General features: G+C 48.5%; 1 protein-coding gene across 3 annotated transcripts in view; it reads right to left on the minus strand.

The window, feature by feature from the left end:
- Positions 1–302: 302 nt before the first annotated feature.
- Positions 303–15,874, minus strand: part of TXNRD1 (thioredoxin reductase 1) — a 62,579-nt gene continuing 47,007 nt past the window's right edge. For all 3 annotated transcript variants that reach the window (XM_062202996.1, XM_062202994.1, XM_062202995.1), the window contains 2 exons: positions 12,818–12,952; positions 303–2,131 (listed from right to left, as the gene is read on the minus strand). In XM_062202996.1, coding sequence (XP_062058980.1) covers positions 2,069–2,131; positions 12,818–12,952 — 198 coding nt within the window. In that variant the 3' untranslated portion in view covers positions 303–2,068. The remainder of the gene's footprint in view (positions 2,132–12,817; positions 12,953–15,874) is intronic.

Genomic DNA, 15,874 nt, shown 5'->3' on the forward strand with positions numbered 1-15,874 from the left:
GGCACTGCACAGGGCCGGAGACAGCCACAGCTCTGGATGCACAAAGCCCTGGGAGACCCAGAAGAAGCTGTCAGTGGAGTGGGGGTGGTTCTGCCACCCTCCAGACCAAGACTTACAGACCAGATCAGGACAGGCTGAAAGGGGAACTGGAGAAGCCACCAACGCCACACCCTGAACATCAGCAGACAAGGCCGGGTGGAACCCCACAACGTCACCCGAGCTCAGCCGGCAGTGAGCTCGCTCCACCTTGAGGGCTCCTGCCAAGAACCCCAAGACCACCACTCAGTAACAAGGCACACACGTGGCTGTTAAAACCTTTTACTCTTTCACATTGTCTTCATTTTTTCCAGAATATTCATAACAAAAATACATGGAATTTAGTATGAGTTTCAGGACACTGGGTGACAACAGAACTTAAACAAGACATATCTATGAAATATCATCCTTCTTGCGGGGGCAAAACTTTCCAATCCACTGAGCCAGGATCCCGACTCGATGAGGCCCCGCCACCTAATGCTGCCTCGGATTCTAATTTCAGAGACTGGCAGACTTGGAGGAACAAAATTTTTTTTTTAAGTAAAGTAAGACCAAACACAGCCAATCGCCTCAATTCCCCTCTCAAGTTCCCATTCCCTTGGCTTCTTTAGGCACCCAGATGGGATGAGGGCGTGAGGCAGGGCTCTTTGCTGACCAAACACCAGGCAGACGTGTGGGTTTCCTGAAGTGGCTCAAAACACAACCACCTGGTGCTGTGGCCGAGCAGTGCAGGAGGCAGGGAGAGGGGACGACAGAGCTGCTGGCTGGAGGCCTGGTATCCACAGCGCACGGTCAACAAGCAGTTCCCAGGGACAGAGACGATGGCCGCAGTGTCACCCTCAGCCAGCACGGGTGCACACAGCCCTGTAACTGGGGAATGAACACTCTGCAGTAAAACAAGTTGGAGCAGAACAGCACGGAGGCTTCTGCTAAAACTCCACCAGGTACAGACGTTCGTTCAGCACAGAGAACCAAAACCACTTGGTTTTAACATGAAAATCCTTCACATCACCTGTATTCAAAAATAGCAACAATAACTTATGATAGCAACAGCTTCCTTAAAAAAGTTAATACAATCCCAAGTGTGGGAAGACCTGGTTTCTTATGGGTGTGGTTCTTAGGGAAGGGATTGATCACCATGACACACACAAAATAAAGTCCTGGTATTTGCATATGCTTTTAGCTTACAGCTAAAGCCAACCTCCAAAAGGTTTTAAATTAGTGTTTTCCATTGCCAAGTATCTCAGCTCACGCAGACCAACATGTAATACACCAAGTAATAAATAAAGTGAGACATTGACTGCTTCCCCTCCACCTCAGGCACCACCGAGCCTCCCTGGAAATTCTAAGCAATGGAAAATCACTTCAAACAGGTGGCCCAGCAGCCACTTCCCTTCCCACTGAGCCGGATCACAGCTGGTGGCGGAGCACACGGGCACAGAGGCAGCCATGGACCTCTGTGCTCAGATACACGCGAGTCCCTTCTGCCCACAAGAGAGCTCTCTCACGGGACAAGCTGTGGCCTCCGAGTGAGCCAACACACCCCTTCTGTGCCAGACACAGAATTTGGATACTTTAGCCACACACTGCTTTGGGAGAAAAACTGAATGCTAACATTTTTCATTTCTAGATTATTGACATCATGGGGGGAAAAAAGAAGATAATCAACATGACAAAGTCCGACGACGAGAATCAGAAAATCCACAAAGGAAAGATGGCGCTAAAACTGATTTGACAGCTCTTCCATCACTGCCCACCATGCAGGCTTCAGGCTCGTGACTTCATGGATGCACACTTTGATGCACTGCCAAAGGCCAGTTTCGAGTCTGTTACGGTAACCCCAGTGTGATGCTGCCTTCCTTCCTCTCACCACCCTCTACCCGTAAGATCCAAGGGGTTCCTGGGTGGTGGTAAGCATAGCACCTGAACAGGTGCCAAGAGAACCATCCCAAAAACTTCGTCTTGGATTTGGGCAAGGAACCAAGTTAGTGGTTTGGAGTCTTGGCGACAGCATCCACACTGGGGCTTAACCTCAGCAGCCAGCCTGCAGGATGTCGCCCCCGGAGCGCTTGGTCACCGACAGCGTTGTGAATACCTGCAGGGAAGAGAAAGGGTGACGTGTTTAGACACCTGGGCTAAGGAATGAACAGGAAGGGCTTCAGGTAACACAACGCATGCTGAGAATGACGAAGCTGACTCCTTTAGACAAACAAAACAGACACGTCATCTCCAGAGGACAGAGTGGGAAAACCACTGAAAACCGAAAGAGCAACAACCTCTGTTAGAGCTAATGAAGATTTTTGTTAGAATGACAGTGACGGTAGCAAGCAGTTACCCTAGATGCTTGTCAACTCTTTGAAAGAAATTCTTCCTGAAATACTCTGAACACAGAAAGGTGTGAGGTGACTGCTAGCCACACCCACATGCATCCCACACTGGTAGAATCCGTGCCCCCATCCTCCTCCTGATGGCCTTCTCCCCCTAATTGGTGCTTATTATTCTTGTGTATTTCTTCCTGTAATTTTTTTGTAGTTTTAAACAGCAAGACTGTGTGTGTACACACACACATATATATATATATTCAAGATTTATTTATTTGAAAGGCAGAAATACAGAGAAAGAAGCAGGGGGAAAGATAGAGGGATAGAGGGAGGGAGGGAGGGAGGGAGGGAGGGAGGGAGGGAGGGAGGCAGGAAGGGAGAGAGAGATCGATTGATTCTGTCTGCTGGTTCACTCTCCAAATGGCCACAACAGCTAGGGCCGGGTCAGGCCGAAGGGAGGAGCTTCTTCTGGGTCTCCCATGTGGGTACTTGGGCCATCTGCTGCTGCTTTCCCAGGCGCATTAGCGGAGAGTTGGATCGGAAGTAGAGTTGCTAGAACTCAAACTGGCGCCCACATGGGACTCTATGCCACAGTGCTGGCCCCCAGTTCTTAGGCTCTCTGCTATACCCTTTCTTGGCTCCATGCTGTAGTTCTGTAATTTACCATATGCTACAAAAAGCTCTGGTTCCTGTCCCGGCTGCTGCTCCACTTCTGATCCAGTTCTCTGCTTATGGCCTGGGAAAGGAGTAGAGGATGGTCCAAGTGATTGGGCCCCTGAGCCCAAGTGGGAGACTCGGAGGAGGCTCCTAATTTCCTGGCTTCAGATCAGCCCAGCTCCGGCTGTTGCAACCATTTGGGGAGTGAGCCAGCAGATGGAAGACCTTTCATTCTGTCTTTCCCTATCTGTAACTCTGCCTCTCAAATAGATAAATAAAACCTTAAAAAACCAAGCAAACAGATTTTGAGGGCAGGTGTTTATTTAGCCTATCAGTAAAGGTGCTGGTTAAGATGCCTATGTGTCATGAACAGAGTACCTGGGTTTGATTTGGGCCAGGCTCCTGGTTCGAGCTCCTGACTCCAGCTTCCAATGATGGCTTGAGCAGCTGGGTCCCTGCCACCCAGGTAGAGTAACAGAACTGAGTTACTGGTCCCAACTTAGGCCCCAGCTGCTCTCAGCTGATGCAGGCATCTGGAGTAGTGAAACAGGGAATGGAGGCTGTGTCTCAAATTATTTTAAATGAATAAAAGCTAAAACTACATTTCCATTCCTGGCCTAACAGAGTAATTAGTATGGAACAGGCTCTTCTCCATCCTTTACCACTCAGAAAACTGGAGATTACGTGACAAGTGTTTTCTACATGCGGCAACAGGCGACAGGCTGTTGAACCTTCAGCGGGCCTAGCTTTCCACCTGGAGCCATTTTATCAGACTCTGACCCAGGCCAAGGACCCAAAGAGAGCAAGTCACCCTGATGTGGAGACAGACCCAGACCGGTCAGGGGACAATGAGGAGGCTTGCAAGCTATGACGTAAGAATTCCTGAGAAAAGAGCTACCCAGAGAAAGAGCTCCAGAAACCTGCAGGCAGGTGCCCTGGGGCCGAACACCAAGCTGTGTGTGCCGAGGAGGCTGGGGAAAGCAGCAGCCAGCAGGTTGTGTACTGAACAAGTACCCAAGCCCACCCAGGGCCGTTCACAGGGACATCGGAAAGCCACACCACAGGAAGAAGGCTAAACATTACTAGCCCCAGAGCAAAAGCCGCTTAGACCTAACATTCTAGAAACTTGTTGAAAACAAGCCTCAAAAGGATCAAAGTGATCCACAGGACATTAACTGCTTCCCACGGAAACTTAGTACTCTTTGAAGAAGACAACAAAACCCAGGGACCCAGAACAGGTTCAAGTGCTAAAGGAAAAAAAAAAAATCTGTCAACTTAAAACTGCACAGGCCACAAAAATATCCTTCCTGCAAAAAAGGCAAAATAAAGGCATTTTCAGACAAATTAAAATGGAGCAACCCATCGCAGGCAGATCCACAACAAGAGACAAGGTGGGAGGTCTTGCGGCTGAGGGAAGGGAGAAGAAGCGCCAGCCCCTTTTTCCTGCTCAGGAAAAGCAGAGCTGCCCCCACCTGCCCCTCCCCTGCCGGCTCCGGGATCCCAACCCCTCATGTTCTTTTCATTATATCACCTGCCGCCAGCCCTCTTTATTATTATTTTAAAATTTTATTTATTTAATTCTCAAGACAGAGAGACAGCTTCTATCCACTGGTTCACACCCCAAATGCCTGCCAAGGCCCCAGCAGAAGCTGGTAGCCAGGAACTCAACCCAGGTCTCCCTGTGGGTGGCCAGCTCCCAATCACTTGAGCCACCATTGCCGCCCTTCCAGGTGTGCCTTAGTAGGAACCTGGAATCAGGAGCCACAGAAGAGCCAAAGGCCAAACCCAAATACCCCAATGTGGGATGTGGGCACCGTCAGGCTACGCCGGATGCCTGCTCCCGGCCACCCTCACCTGCTCCCTCCCCTTTGGTTCTTTCCTTGGAGTCTAGGAGGCCTCAAACTGCACTCATCTTACCACTCCCTCAGCCTCAGCCCCGTCCCATGACCACTGTCTCTCATCCTCCCAGACAGAACCCTGAGCAGCGTCCCTGGTCTGCATCTGGCTGCCCTCGCCCTGCAGCCAGGGGTAGCTTTCTCATCTTCAGCCAAGGACACCGCCCAGATTTCCCTCCACACAGCCTCTCCGTTGCACTTTTCCCTGGTCTAATTCATCTTTCAACCATTCTTTCCTCTTTTACTTCCAGAATGTGTTTTTTCCTGTCTCTTTCTATCGTGGCTGTTGGTCAGCCATGGCAGAGATGTGTGCGGAAACGCTGAGCTCCCCTAGCGCTGAGGTGGCTGTAGGCCCCGCTGCCTTCCTTGGTTACCCCAAAGTGTGCAGCACGAATAGGAACGTCACTCGTGTGTGTGCATGTGCGTGGCATCAAAAGGCCAGGAAGCATCTCCCTAGCTCCACCCTGATCTCCCCTTCACTAGGGACTTGCCCAAGGAGCCTCACTGAATAGGCTACTCCCTGCAGGCACAGGAATTTGTCAATCATCGGCCATCGAGTCTCCTTCGAGAAACACACTGCTAAGACTTAACCAACACCTCCTCTTGGATGACGCTTGAAAACGTCACATGTCCAACACAGAATCCTTCCACTTAATCGAGGATTAAGCTTCTCTCAGTGAATGTCATCACCACTCCTTGGTGGCTCTGGGACATGCATGCATCCAGAATTGTTACCCCTTCTATTACCATTACTGCCAGCATCAACTAAAAAAAAAAATCATGGCCACTTTTAATTATGCAGTCAAAGCAACAGGGATCAATTCAAAAACACCCAAACAAAAGGAGAAAATACTTTCATATGAGCGGAGTTTTTGGTCTGCTTTAGCCTCCGAGCAGGGACAAAGCCCTTTCCTGGGTGTTGCATGCACATACATGCACACGCCCACACACACATCATAAGCACTAGAAAAAGTTCAGACACAAGTAATGGCCAGAAGAAAACATGGACGACTCACACCCGCAAAAATCAGTTACAGTAAGAGGTTCATCTTTGTTAGGAGTGTCAGGTGAAAGTCCTCAAAACAGTTATCCTTTTACACTTAGTATAGAAGAAATATTTTACACTGAATTTTGCAACATTTTTATTAGCACCTTTTAATATCTTAATATCTTGATACTGATGATTCCACAAACTAGCAACCTTTTCTAAAAGCAATACAATTACTTTGTAGGAAGACAATGCATAAGGAAAACAGCTGTGTTAGGAAGATATTTATAATGTACTACCACAAGTGCTCTGTGGGGCCAACACTGTGGCACAGCAGATTAAGCCATGGCCTGCAGTGCTGGCATCCCATATGGGTGCCAATTTGAGTCCCGGCTGCTCCACTTCCAATCCAGCTCCCTGCTAGTGTGACTGGGAAAGCAGCAGAAGATGGCCCAAGTCCCTGGGCCTCTGGGCCCCTGGCACCCATATAGGAGACTCAAAAGAAGCTCCTAGCTCCCACCTGGCCCAGCCCTGGTCATTGTGGCCGTTTGGGAAGTGAGCCAGCGGATGGAAGATATCTGTGTGTGTCTCTTTGCCTTTCAAATAAACAAATAAATAAATAAATAATTTTTTTAAATAAAATATGCTTTCTTTTGAATACTTAAAACATTCAAATACCAAGCAAATTCACAGACTTAAGTTCTGTTTCTTAGGAACTATTTGTAGATTTGTATACAAAACCAAAAACCCATTCAAAATGGGCAAAGGTAGTAAGAGCTCTTTGCTCTTTTTTTTTTTTTTTTTTTTTTTTTTTCCAGGCAGAGTGGATAGTGAGAGAGAGAGAGACAGAAAGGTCTTCCTTTTTGCCGTTGGTTCACCCTCCAATGGCCGCTGCAGCTGGCGCATCGTGCTGATCCAAAGCCAGAGCCAAGTGCTTCTCCTGGTCTCCCATGCGGGTGCAGGGCCCAAGGACTTGGGCCATCCTCCACTGCCTTCCTGGGCCATAGCAGAGAGCTGGCCTGGAAGAGGGGCAACCAGGATAGAATCCGGCACCCCAACCAGGACTAGATCCCGGTGTGCCGGCGCCGCAAGGCGGAGGATTAGCCTGTTGAGCCACGGCGCCGCCCTCTTTGCTCTTTTTTAATACTGACAACACACATTTATATAATGAAGAAAGGAACAGATGTTTAGCTAGTAGTTCAGAAGCTCACATTCTATGCTGCAGTGTTTGGGTTTGATTCCTGGCTCCAGCTCCTAACTCAAGCTTCCTGCTGATGTGGACCCTGGGGTAGCAGGAGTAAGTGCGTCCATTCCACCCTCCTCAGAGACCTGAATCATGTTCTGGGCTCCTGGCTCCAACCCTAACCCAGCCCCAGCACTGCAGGCCTTTGGGAATGGTATCAGTAGATGGGAACTCTGTGTGTCTGCCTCTCAAACAATTTTTTAAAAAAAATGAGCATAGGCTCCATTGCTTCTACCCCAACACACAGGACACTTAGGCCAAGCGCTGCTGGAGGCTTTTACTTCACAGCCTCCTATCTGGCCCTACAGGGCTCCTCCCTCTCTTCAGAAGAGGATTATGTTAATGGTTAAACAAAAAATCCCAAAACTTCTGACAGCTGGCACTAACATTAAGACATTTCAAATGTTCTTTCCTATTGAGCTATTCTGTCCCCAAACAGTAGAGTAAATGTGATTAGTTGAAATTATGACTCAAAACTACAAGTCATCAGGAAACTGTTTCCTGTTCAGTGACTGCTGTTCTAATGTCCGGAATCACTGCTCACCATCCCATCTCACCCTGATTAAAACTCCAGCCTTACTGACGCTCCGGGTGCCAAGACCCCTCATCATCTGGCCTCTGGTCAGTACACGAGCATTCTCCAGCTCCGAGAGCAATTCCACAAGAAAGCCTTGAGGATGTTGTTTCACTCCAAAGGGCAAAGTCTCAAAGGAGGAAGCCTCAGAGCCAAAGACTGCTCAAAGCCTCTTATCATGGGGCGTGGTTCCTTCTAGGACTCACTCTGCAACCAACCACAGCTGGCCCCATACCCCTTCAAAGCAGGGCTCAGGGCCAGTTTTTCAATTATTGTAACTTCTAATCCATCAAGAGACTGACATTTGTTAAATTCAATAAAAATGTACTAGAAAATGAAATTTTAAAAAGCATATAAAATTAAACCTCAATTTTTTATTACAGCAGATCCCATCAAATTACTCATAAAAAATTTCCTAACTCTTAACTCTGCATCTGTATCTTGACCTCATCAGGGACGAACCACACATATTCTACGGACCACATTGACTAGACACTATGAACTGTGGGTCCAGAAGCAAATCCAATCACTGCCCAGTGTTGAACAGAATAGAATCCCTGAGAATCCCCTACCAAACAAATTTCACTTCCCCTAGATTAAGACTTTTTAAATAGATTACCAGTTAGGGTGCTGGATTTTCAAAATCTAGCATCTAAGCAAATAATTTATGACCAAGGGTAAAAAGAAAACACACACACACACAAATGAGTTTTCCTCCATCCCCCTCCCCCTTTGAAAAACACAGTACTGATGACCTTGTAGTCAAGCCACATCTTCTATAGAGAAACTCCCTGGGGAACAGAGTGAACGCCTACCAAATGCTAGGAACTCGCCTAGAAGCTTTACATACACAGCATTTCTAACCAATCTTGTAACTTAGATATTACTGCGATTTGAGTTAATATGGAAATTAAGCTTTTAAAAAGTTGGGTCGCCCAGCCAGGTCTCACAGAGAAGAATGTGCAGAACGAGAGAACACTCTGCGTGTGTACTAATGTTGTCACCAGGAAGTCACTGCTCATTTTTTATTTCTATGCCAAATACTGCAGGGTGGCCCACGGAAGTGGAGTTATCTCCTGGATGGTGTGGGGCCCCGGGAGCTGGGCTGCCTGAGCTTGAATCTCAGCTCTGCCACCACCAGACTGCGAAACCATGGGCAAGCTTCTCAGTTCTCATTTTCCTTGTCTCTCAAATGGCGACTCCACTCCTACCTTCCTGGTACAGTGCTCACAAGGACTAGTAAGTCGATGGGTGGAGAGCCCGTGGCTAGCACACAGCAAACCCTAGCAGAGAATCACTACTGTTCCCCCAGACAGGCTCTTGCTCTACCCCTTCTCACTTCAGGCCACAAAGCTGAGTCCTTCTCAGGTAAGCCCCCTTCCCAGCTCCAGTCGACTGGAGAAACTAGGAACTCCGTCTGAGATACACCACTGCCCCTCCACTGCCACAACCCTCCTCTCCTCCTCCTTCACCAGCCACCTGACAGGCTCACCTCCGTCAGCTGCTCTCCAGTGTAGCTGGGGTCTTTCTCTGAACCTCACTCATATCACGTTGCTCGCTGCTTGAAAACTCTCTGCAGGACTCCAATGCCCCACAGGGATCCCAGGCCACAACTTAGCCTCCTACTTTCCCAGCATGGTTTTCTTACCTCTCCCTAAACTCTTCCAGCTACTGCGAGGTATCTTCAGGTCTCTGAATGAACCACGCTCCCCTCTTCCCACACCTTTGCCCCCTCTGACTGGCTCACACCAGCTGCTCTGGTCTCAAGGAAGAATGGCCTCCTGCATCACTATGCCCAGGATCTTTGCAATATGTGATGTGATATATACACATGTGATCTTCATCCCTGGTTGCTGGCAATACCTGTCATTTCCTGAGTGGTAAGAGTGAGAGAAACATTTTTTAATGGTCATTATATGCTCCTTTCAAACACAGCCAAGGCTATGCTTACGAGGTGACTTCTGGGAGGCCCCGGGATGGCTCCAGGATGGGGGTTACCATCCCCTGGTTTCCAGGGGAGCAAACTGGGGTCCCAGTGCTGGAACTCAGTCCCACTGCCATTCCTCGACCTCTGGGAAGGTGAGAAGGCTGGAAACTGAGTTAACAACTATTGGCCGATGATGAATCAGTCATGCTTAAGTTAATGGGCACACCACAGAGCCCTCTAATGGCAGTGGTTTGGAGAACTCCCAGGTTGAACTCTGAGGTCCTGGGAAGGTGGCACATCCAGGGAGGGCATGGACTCTCTGCATCCCTCTCCAGCCCATCTTGCCCTGTGTGCCTCTTCCATCCGGCCATTCCCAAGCTGCAGCCTTCACAGTAAATCAGTAAATGCAAGTAAGGTGTTTTCCTGAGCTGCGTGAGCCATTCTAGGAATGTACTGAACCTGACGAAGGGTTGTAAGAACGCTCTGATTTTTTAGCTGGGTGTTCAAAAGTGCAGCCTGGACTTGAGGCTGGCATCCAAAGTGAAGACAAGCCTGCAGGTCTTGAGTCCCTCACTTGTGGGGTCTGGTGCCAAGTCCAGGCAGTGTGAGAACCAACACCGCAGGGCATGTCCCAGCTGGTGTCTGGACAGGGATGCATGTGTCTGACACACTTGCTGTCAGAAGCATTTTGTGAGTAAAAAGAGAACCTCCAAGGTGCTGGGTGTGCCCAGTGCAGTCCTAGGAAGTCGTTGCACTTTTGCTCATCTGCCCACCTCTCTTCAGCCTATCTTATATCCTCTGCTGGACCCTCAGTGCCCGGGACACAGCTATGCATACAGCCTTGCAACAAACGTGTTCACAGAGTATCTTGTTCATCAGTCACGACGCCAGGAAATTTTTAAAAATCCAAGTCCCATCAAAGTGTCAAACACTCAGCCTCCGGGCTTCAGAGTCCTAAGGGGACCAACAGAGGGAGATGCACTGTGGCCAACATGATAGAAACACCAACGGGAGCAGGCCAGGGGCTTCAGGGGGCATCCTGCTCTTCAGCGCATCTTCTCGTCCAGCTGGCAGTGAGTCTGCAGCGGCTGTGCTCGTCACCGCTGAGTGACAGGGCACTGCAAACAAACAAGGTGCATGGCGTCCCGCAAGCAAGCAGCCCTGTTCTCCACCAGCCTGCTCACAGCTGACTTCTGACCCCAAATTAGACCCTTAATTGCTGCAGTTTGGGTCTTGGGACTGGTATCTGATTTTTACAAAATCAGCTAGTTTATGTGAGAGGCAGAAGACATAGCTCCCACTGCTTCACTGCCCAAATGCCCCTAAACAGATGAGGCCGCGGCCAGGAGCCAGGAACACAATCCAGGCAGCAGGAACCCAACTGTTTGAGCCGCCCCTGCTGCTCCCCAGGGCTGCAATGGGAAGCAGCTGCAGTCAGGAGGCTGAGCCAGGCACTCCGATAGGGGCTGTGGGAGTCTTAACCGAGACTGAAAGCCCACTCCTAAATTTTTAAATATGCTCATTGTAGTGGGTGGGGCTGTGTCTCCTCCAAAGGTTTAAGTCCTAACCCTAGTACCTGTGACTGTGGCCTTATTTAGAAATAGGGTCTCTTTAGACACAATCAAGTTAGAATGAGGTCACACTGGACTGTAGCAGGCCCCTGATCCAATGACTGGTACTCTTGTAAGATGGGGGTAGGCATTTGGCCAAGTAGTCAGGAGTCACGTCCCACATCTTGGAAGTGTCTCAGTTTGGTTCCTGGCTCAGGCTCCTCAATCAGCTTCCTACCAATGCAGAGCCTGGAAGGCAATGGTGATGGGGGAAGTGACTGGGTTCCTGCCACCACATAGGAGACCTGTGTTCCCAGTGCCTTGCTTCAGGTCTAGTGGGGGTCATTTGGGGCATTTAGGGAGTGGACTAGTGGATGGGAACTCGGTCTCTGCTTTCTGTCTCCCAGCCTCTCAAAGAGCAAAAAAGTAAAAAAAGAAAAAAGAGGGAAATTTGGACACAGACACACAGGAGATGGGGCCATGTGAAGACTGGGGCTAAGAATGAAGCGATGCATCTACAAGCCAAGGATTTCCAGGAGCAACAAGAAGACACAAGAGGCAAAGATTCCTCCCCAGAGCCTCTAGAGGAAGCATGGCCCTAATGCCACCTTGACTTCAGACTCCTGGGCACCCAGTTGTGGCACTCAAAAAAGGGAAGCTAAGTGCTCCTTCCCTGAGCACGCAGTGGGAGTCACTGCACTGAATAAAAGATTTCTCACATATTCTATAACTGACACTCCCCAGTGCTTATGTTATATATTTTTTGAGGGTTAGCTTCCTGTCCTTTACAAAGATAACAGCTTTCTAGGAAAAAGGTGCATCCACCTCACACAGGTACAGGTAATACAGTGGTCATGTAGGGCCAACCATGACCAATCAGTTTTCAAGCCACTGAACGAAATCTGACACAAATGTGCACATGAGCGTGTGTTTATGTGCGCGTGCCTGCAACTGCAACGTGCACTCTGGAAACCACTGACCACGGTAAACAAAAGCAATTTCCAGCTCCACACCTCAGCTGGTAGGCTATGGGATGCCTCCCTCCAACCTTCACCATCTTCTCCAATGTGAACACACTTTTGGGTTTTCATCCTGATGCAGCGCTAAAAACGATCAACTCTTGAATGATCACTGACAGCAAAGAAACACTGACACCCAGAGGCCTAGACTGGTTGATTTCCAGTTCCACCACCATTTGCTTGACCTCTTGAAAGCATCACTTTTAAATCTCATTCTCTGATACCAAAAGAGGCAGACATCTCCACTTAGGGAGGCCCAGAGTACCTGGGAACAATTAAGGCTCTTTCTGCCTACAAATGACATTAACTAACTGCCGTGAGAATCACTCAGAAGACATGACACACAAAGATTTAAGTCATATCTCTGTAAGTCACTCTCAGAATTTTTGCCACTTTGGGGCATGATAGAGGCTTGCAATCCATACTGGGAACTATACATATGTGAAAGAGGGAAAGCTGTCTTTAGCATCAGTGTCGTCTCTGGAGGTTTTCTCAGTCATTCTCACATGGTTAGGAGATACAGAAGCAGCTCCAGTTCAGCAGAAGGAGCACTGGCGTCACACTCCTCCATCTGCCCCTCACACGCTGGGAGGCGCAGGTGACCTACCTCTGCACAGACAGGGTGGATTCCAATGGTGCTGTCCAGCTGGGTTTTGGTCAGTCCACACTTGAGTGCAGCTGCGAAACCCTGTGTGACTTCTCCAGCATTTGGACCCAGTACGTGGAAGCCCACAACTCGTTCCTAACATGGAAAACAAAGTAATACGATTAAGTTGGTTTTTCCCTCATCTCAGTCCACAGAGCCTATTTTATTCCCCCGAGTCTGTTCTAAAAACCCATCCAGACATGGACAATGCATCCTGCCGAAGCCTGTTCAGGCTTAACACTCCCTCACACGGGCCAACACAGGGAACACGATGGAAAAAGACAAAAGTGGGCTATGTGTGATGACAAGGCCCAATATGAAATGTCAAAACTTCTGCAGCTCCGCTACCACCAAAGTGTTCTGGAAAATGCTACTGGAGGGCAGTGGTGTCCCACTGTCCTCTATCTGGTGTCTCAGATCCCCCAGAAACTCTGCTACGGCTGTGACAATGGACAGCAATGACTCCAATGAAAAAATCACGGTTTTGGGGGTAGAAAAAAGTCTGATGTGTTCTACTGTTCAGTTCAGATTTTCAGGGCTGCGAGGAGCCAGACTGGTGAGTCCCAGATCCTCCTAACAGCCGAGGCAGTTCCGGCAATGGGTACAGAGCTCATCCAAGGCTCCATCGCTGCTTGGAAGCAGTCAGAATGCTCATTCTGCTGCCAACTACTGGGAGAAACCCAGGTGGACAATCAAGGTTTTGCAGTATGGATGTCTGGCTGTATGATGAACCACCACAAAGCACTTTAAAATATACCAGGAATTTTATGTAATAATCTGAAAAGACCTCAAGAAAGAGAGTTAAAAAAAAAATGGGCTGTTGGGGCTCTATTTTCTGAGGATGACACTCAAGCCATAATACACAGTAAAACGTTGATGAGAACACAGCAGGTGGGAAACCTAATAGGGGCAGGAGAATCACCCCAACTCCAGAACAGGCTGGCCTCAGGGAGGGGATGAACACAAAACACTGCACTGCATACGGTAAGGGTAAGAGCAGGGAGGTGGCCCAGAACTGCACACCAGCTCTGTCCTTAACCAGGCACAACTATTCACCTTCTACCCACTTCAGTTTCCTCAGCTGTAAAATGGGCTTAACAACAAGCAGTACACACCTCGCAGGACTGTGTGACATGAATTACGAATGTATTATGTATTAAAAAGTTAAAACGTGCTCGTGCTAATGTAGATATCTAAGTAGAACTTGGTAAATAGGAAGTGCTTGGTAAATAGAACTATAAATTGCATATGTGACGGGTTCTCATTGAGGTTGTCAGAACAATGATCTGAGGTTATGAGACCAAAGTTGTAAGGTAAGCACAAAGAAAATGGTAATGTTCAGCTCATCTGGATGGTGGGATTTATTTATTATTTGTTTATTTATTTATTTATTTATTTATCTTGAAAGGCAGAGCAACAGAGTAAGAGAGAGAGAGAGATCTTCCATCTACTGGTTCACTCACCAAATGCCACAACAACCAGTGTTAGGTCAGGCAGAAGCTACAGGCCAGCAATCCCGTCTGCATTTCTCACACAGGTGGCAGAGACCCAAGGGCCCGAGCCGCCACCTGCTGCCTCCCAGGATGTGCATTAGCAGAAAGGTGGAATGGAGAGCACAGCCCGGACTCGATCCCACGTACTCTGATATGGGATGCAGGGGTCCCAAGCAACAGCTCAATCCACTGCACCACAGACCCACCTCTACATATATTTTAAATTTTTTATGTGGGGAAAAAACCACACAGAACAGGAAGACAATCCAGCAGATAATAGACATTGTAAGCATCGCTTAAAATCAAGGACATTCAGGCTTCACTATGAGGTTGGCTGGCTGATTCAGCATGAATAAGGCATGATCCGAGGACAGCCAAGCCGCAGAGGCACGCTTCTGTCTTGGACTGCTCATGATAGAAGAGCAATGACAAGGAACCAGTGCTGTGGTGGAGCAGGTAAAGCCTCAGCCTGCAATGCTGGCATCCCATATGGGCACCAGTTCCAGTCCTGGCTGCTCCTCTTCAGATCCAGCTCCCTGCTACTGCGGCCTGGGAAGGCAGCGGAGGATGGCCCAAATGCGTGGGCCCCTGCCACCCATGTGGGAGACCCAAACGAAGCTCCTGGTTTTAGTCTGGCCCAGGCCTGGCCATTGTGGCCATTTGGAGAATGAACCAGTGGATGGAAAATCTCTCTCTGTCTCTTCTCTCTTTTCTAATTCTGACTTTAAAACAAATAAATCTTTAAAACTAAAAAAAAGGCAATGATAAGCATAGTCCTTTTTATTATCTTTGCCTACAAAAGTGATTTAAAACTTATGACCTCAACTATTTTAGTCAAGACAGGTTTACTGATAGTGGGGAAAAAGGTCAAAATCACTACATATGGTTAAAATGGGCTTTCTTGGTATGAAGTAGACTTCAGAGGTCTCACAAGTGTTCCATGCCAAGGGAAGTCTCTCCTCACTTCACAGAGGCAGGGTAAGCCGCCAGCGAGAACAATGGATGCTTCCTCCCTTTGTTAACAGAACGGACACCTAATGCACACTCATATCCATCCTTAGTGGTGTGTCTGAAAACTCTGAGTACCATTACTTTTTTAAAGATTTTTATTTATTTATTTGAGAAGTAGAATTAAAGACAGTGAGAGGGAGAGATAGAGAGAAAGGTATTCCTTCCGTTGGTTCACTCTCCAAATGGCCGTAACAGCCGAAGCTGTGCCAATCTGAAGCCAGGAGCCAGGAGCTTCTTCCCAGTCTCCCATGCAGGTGCAGGGGCCCAAGCACTTGGACCATCCTCCACTGCCCTCCCAGGCCACAGCAGAGAGCTGGACTGGAAGAGGAGTAACTGGGACTAGAACCGGCGCCCATATGGAGGACTAACCTACTGCACCACAGTGCTGGCCTCACCATTATTCTTCACGTCAAGGGTTCAGCTCATCACGGGCCATCCTAGGATATTCATTTATTAAATGCCTCAAGGATGCCATTTTGGTAGAAGATTCAGGCAACTGTGCTGTTGTCTGTAG

The sequence above is a fragment of the Lepus europaeus genome, chromosome 10, assembly GCF_033115175.1.
Source record: "Lepus europaeus isolate LE1 chromosome 10, mLepTim1.pri, whole genome shotgun sequence".
NCBI lineage: Eukaryota > Metazoa > Chordata > Mammalia > Lagomorpha > Leporidae > Lepus > Lepus europaeus.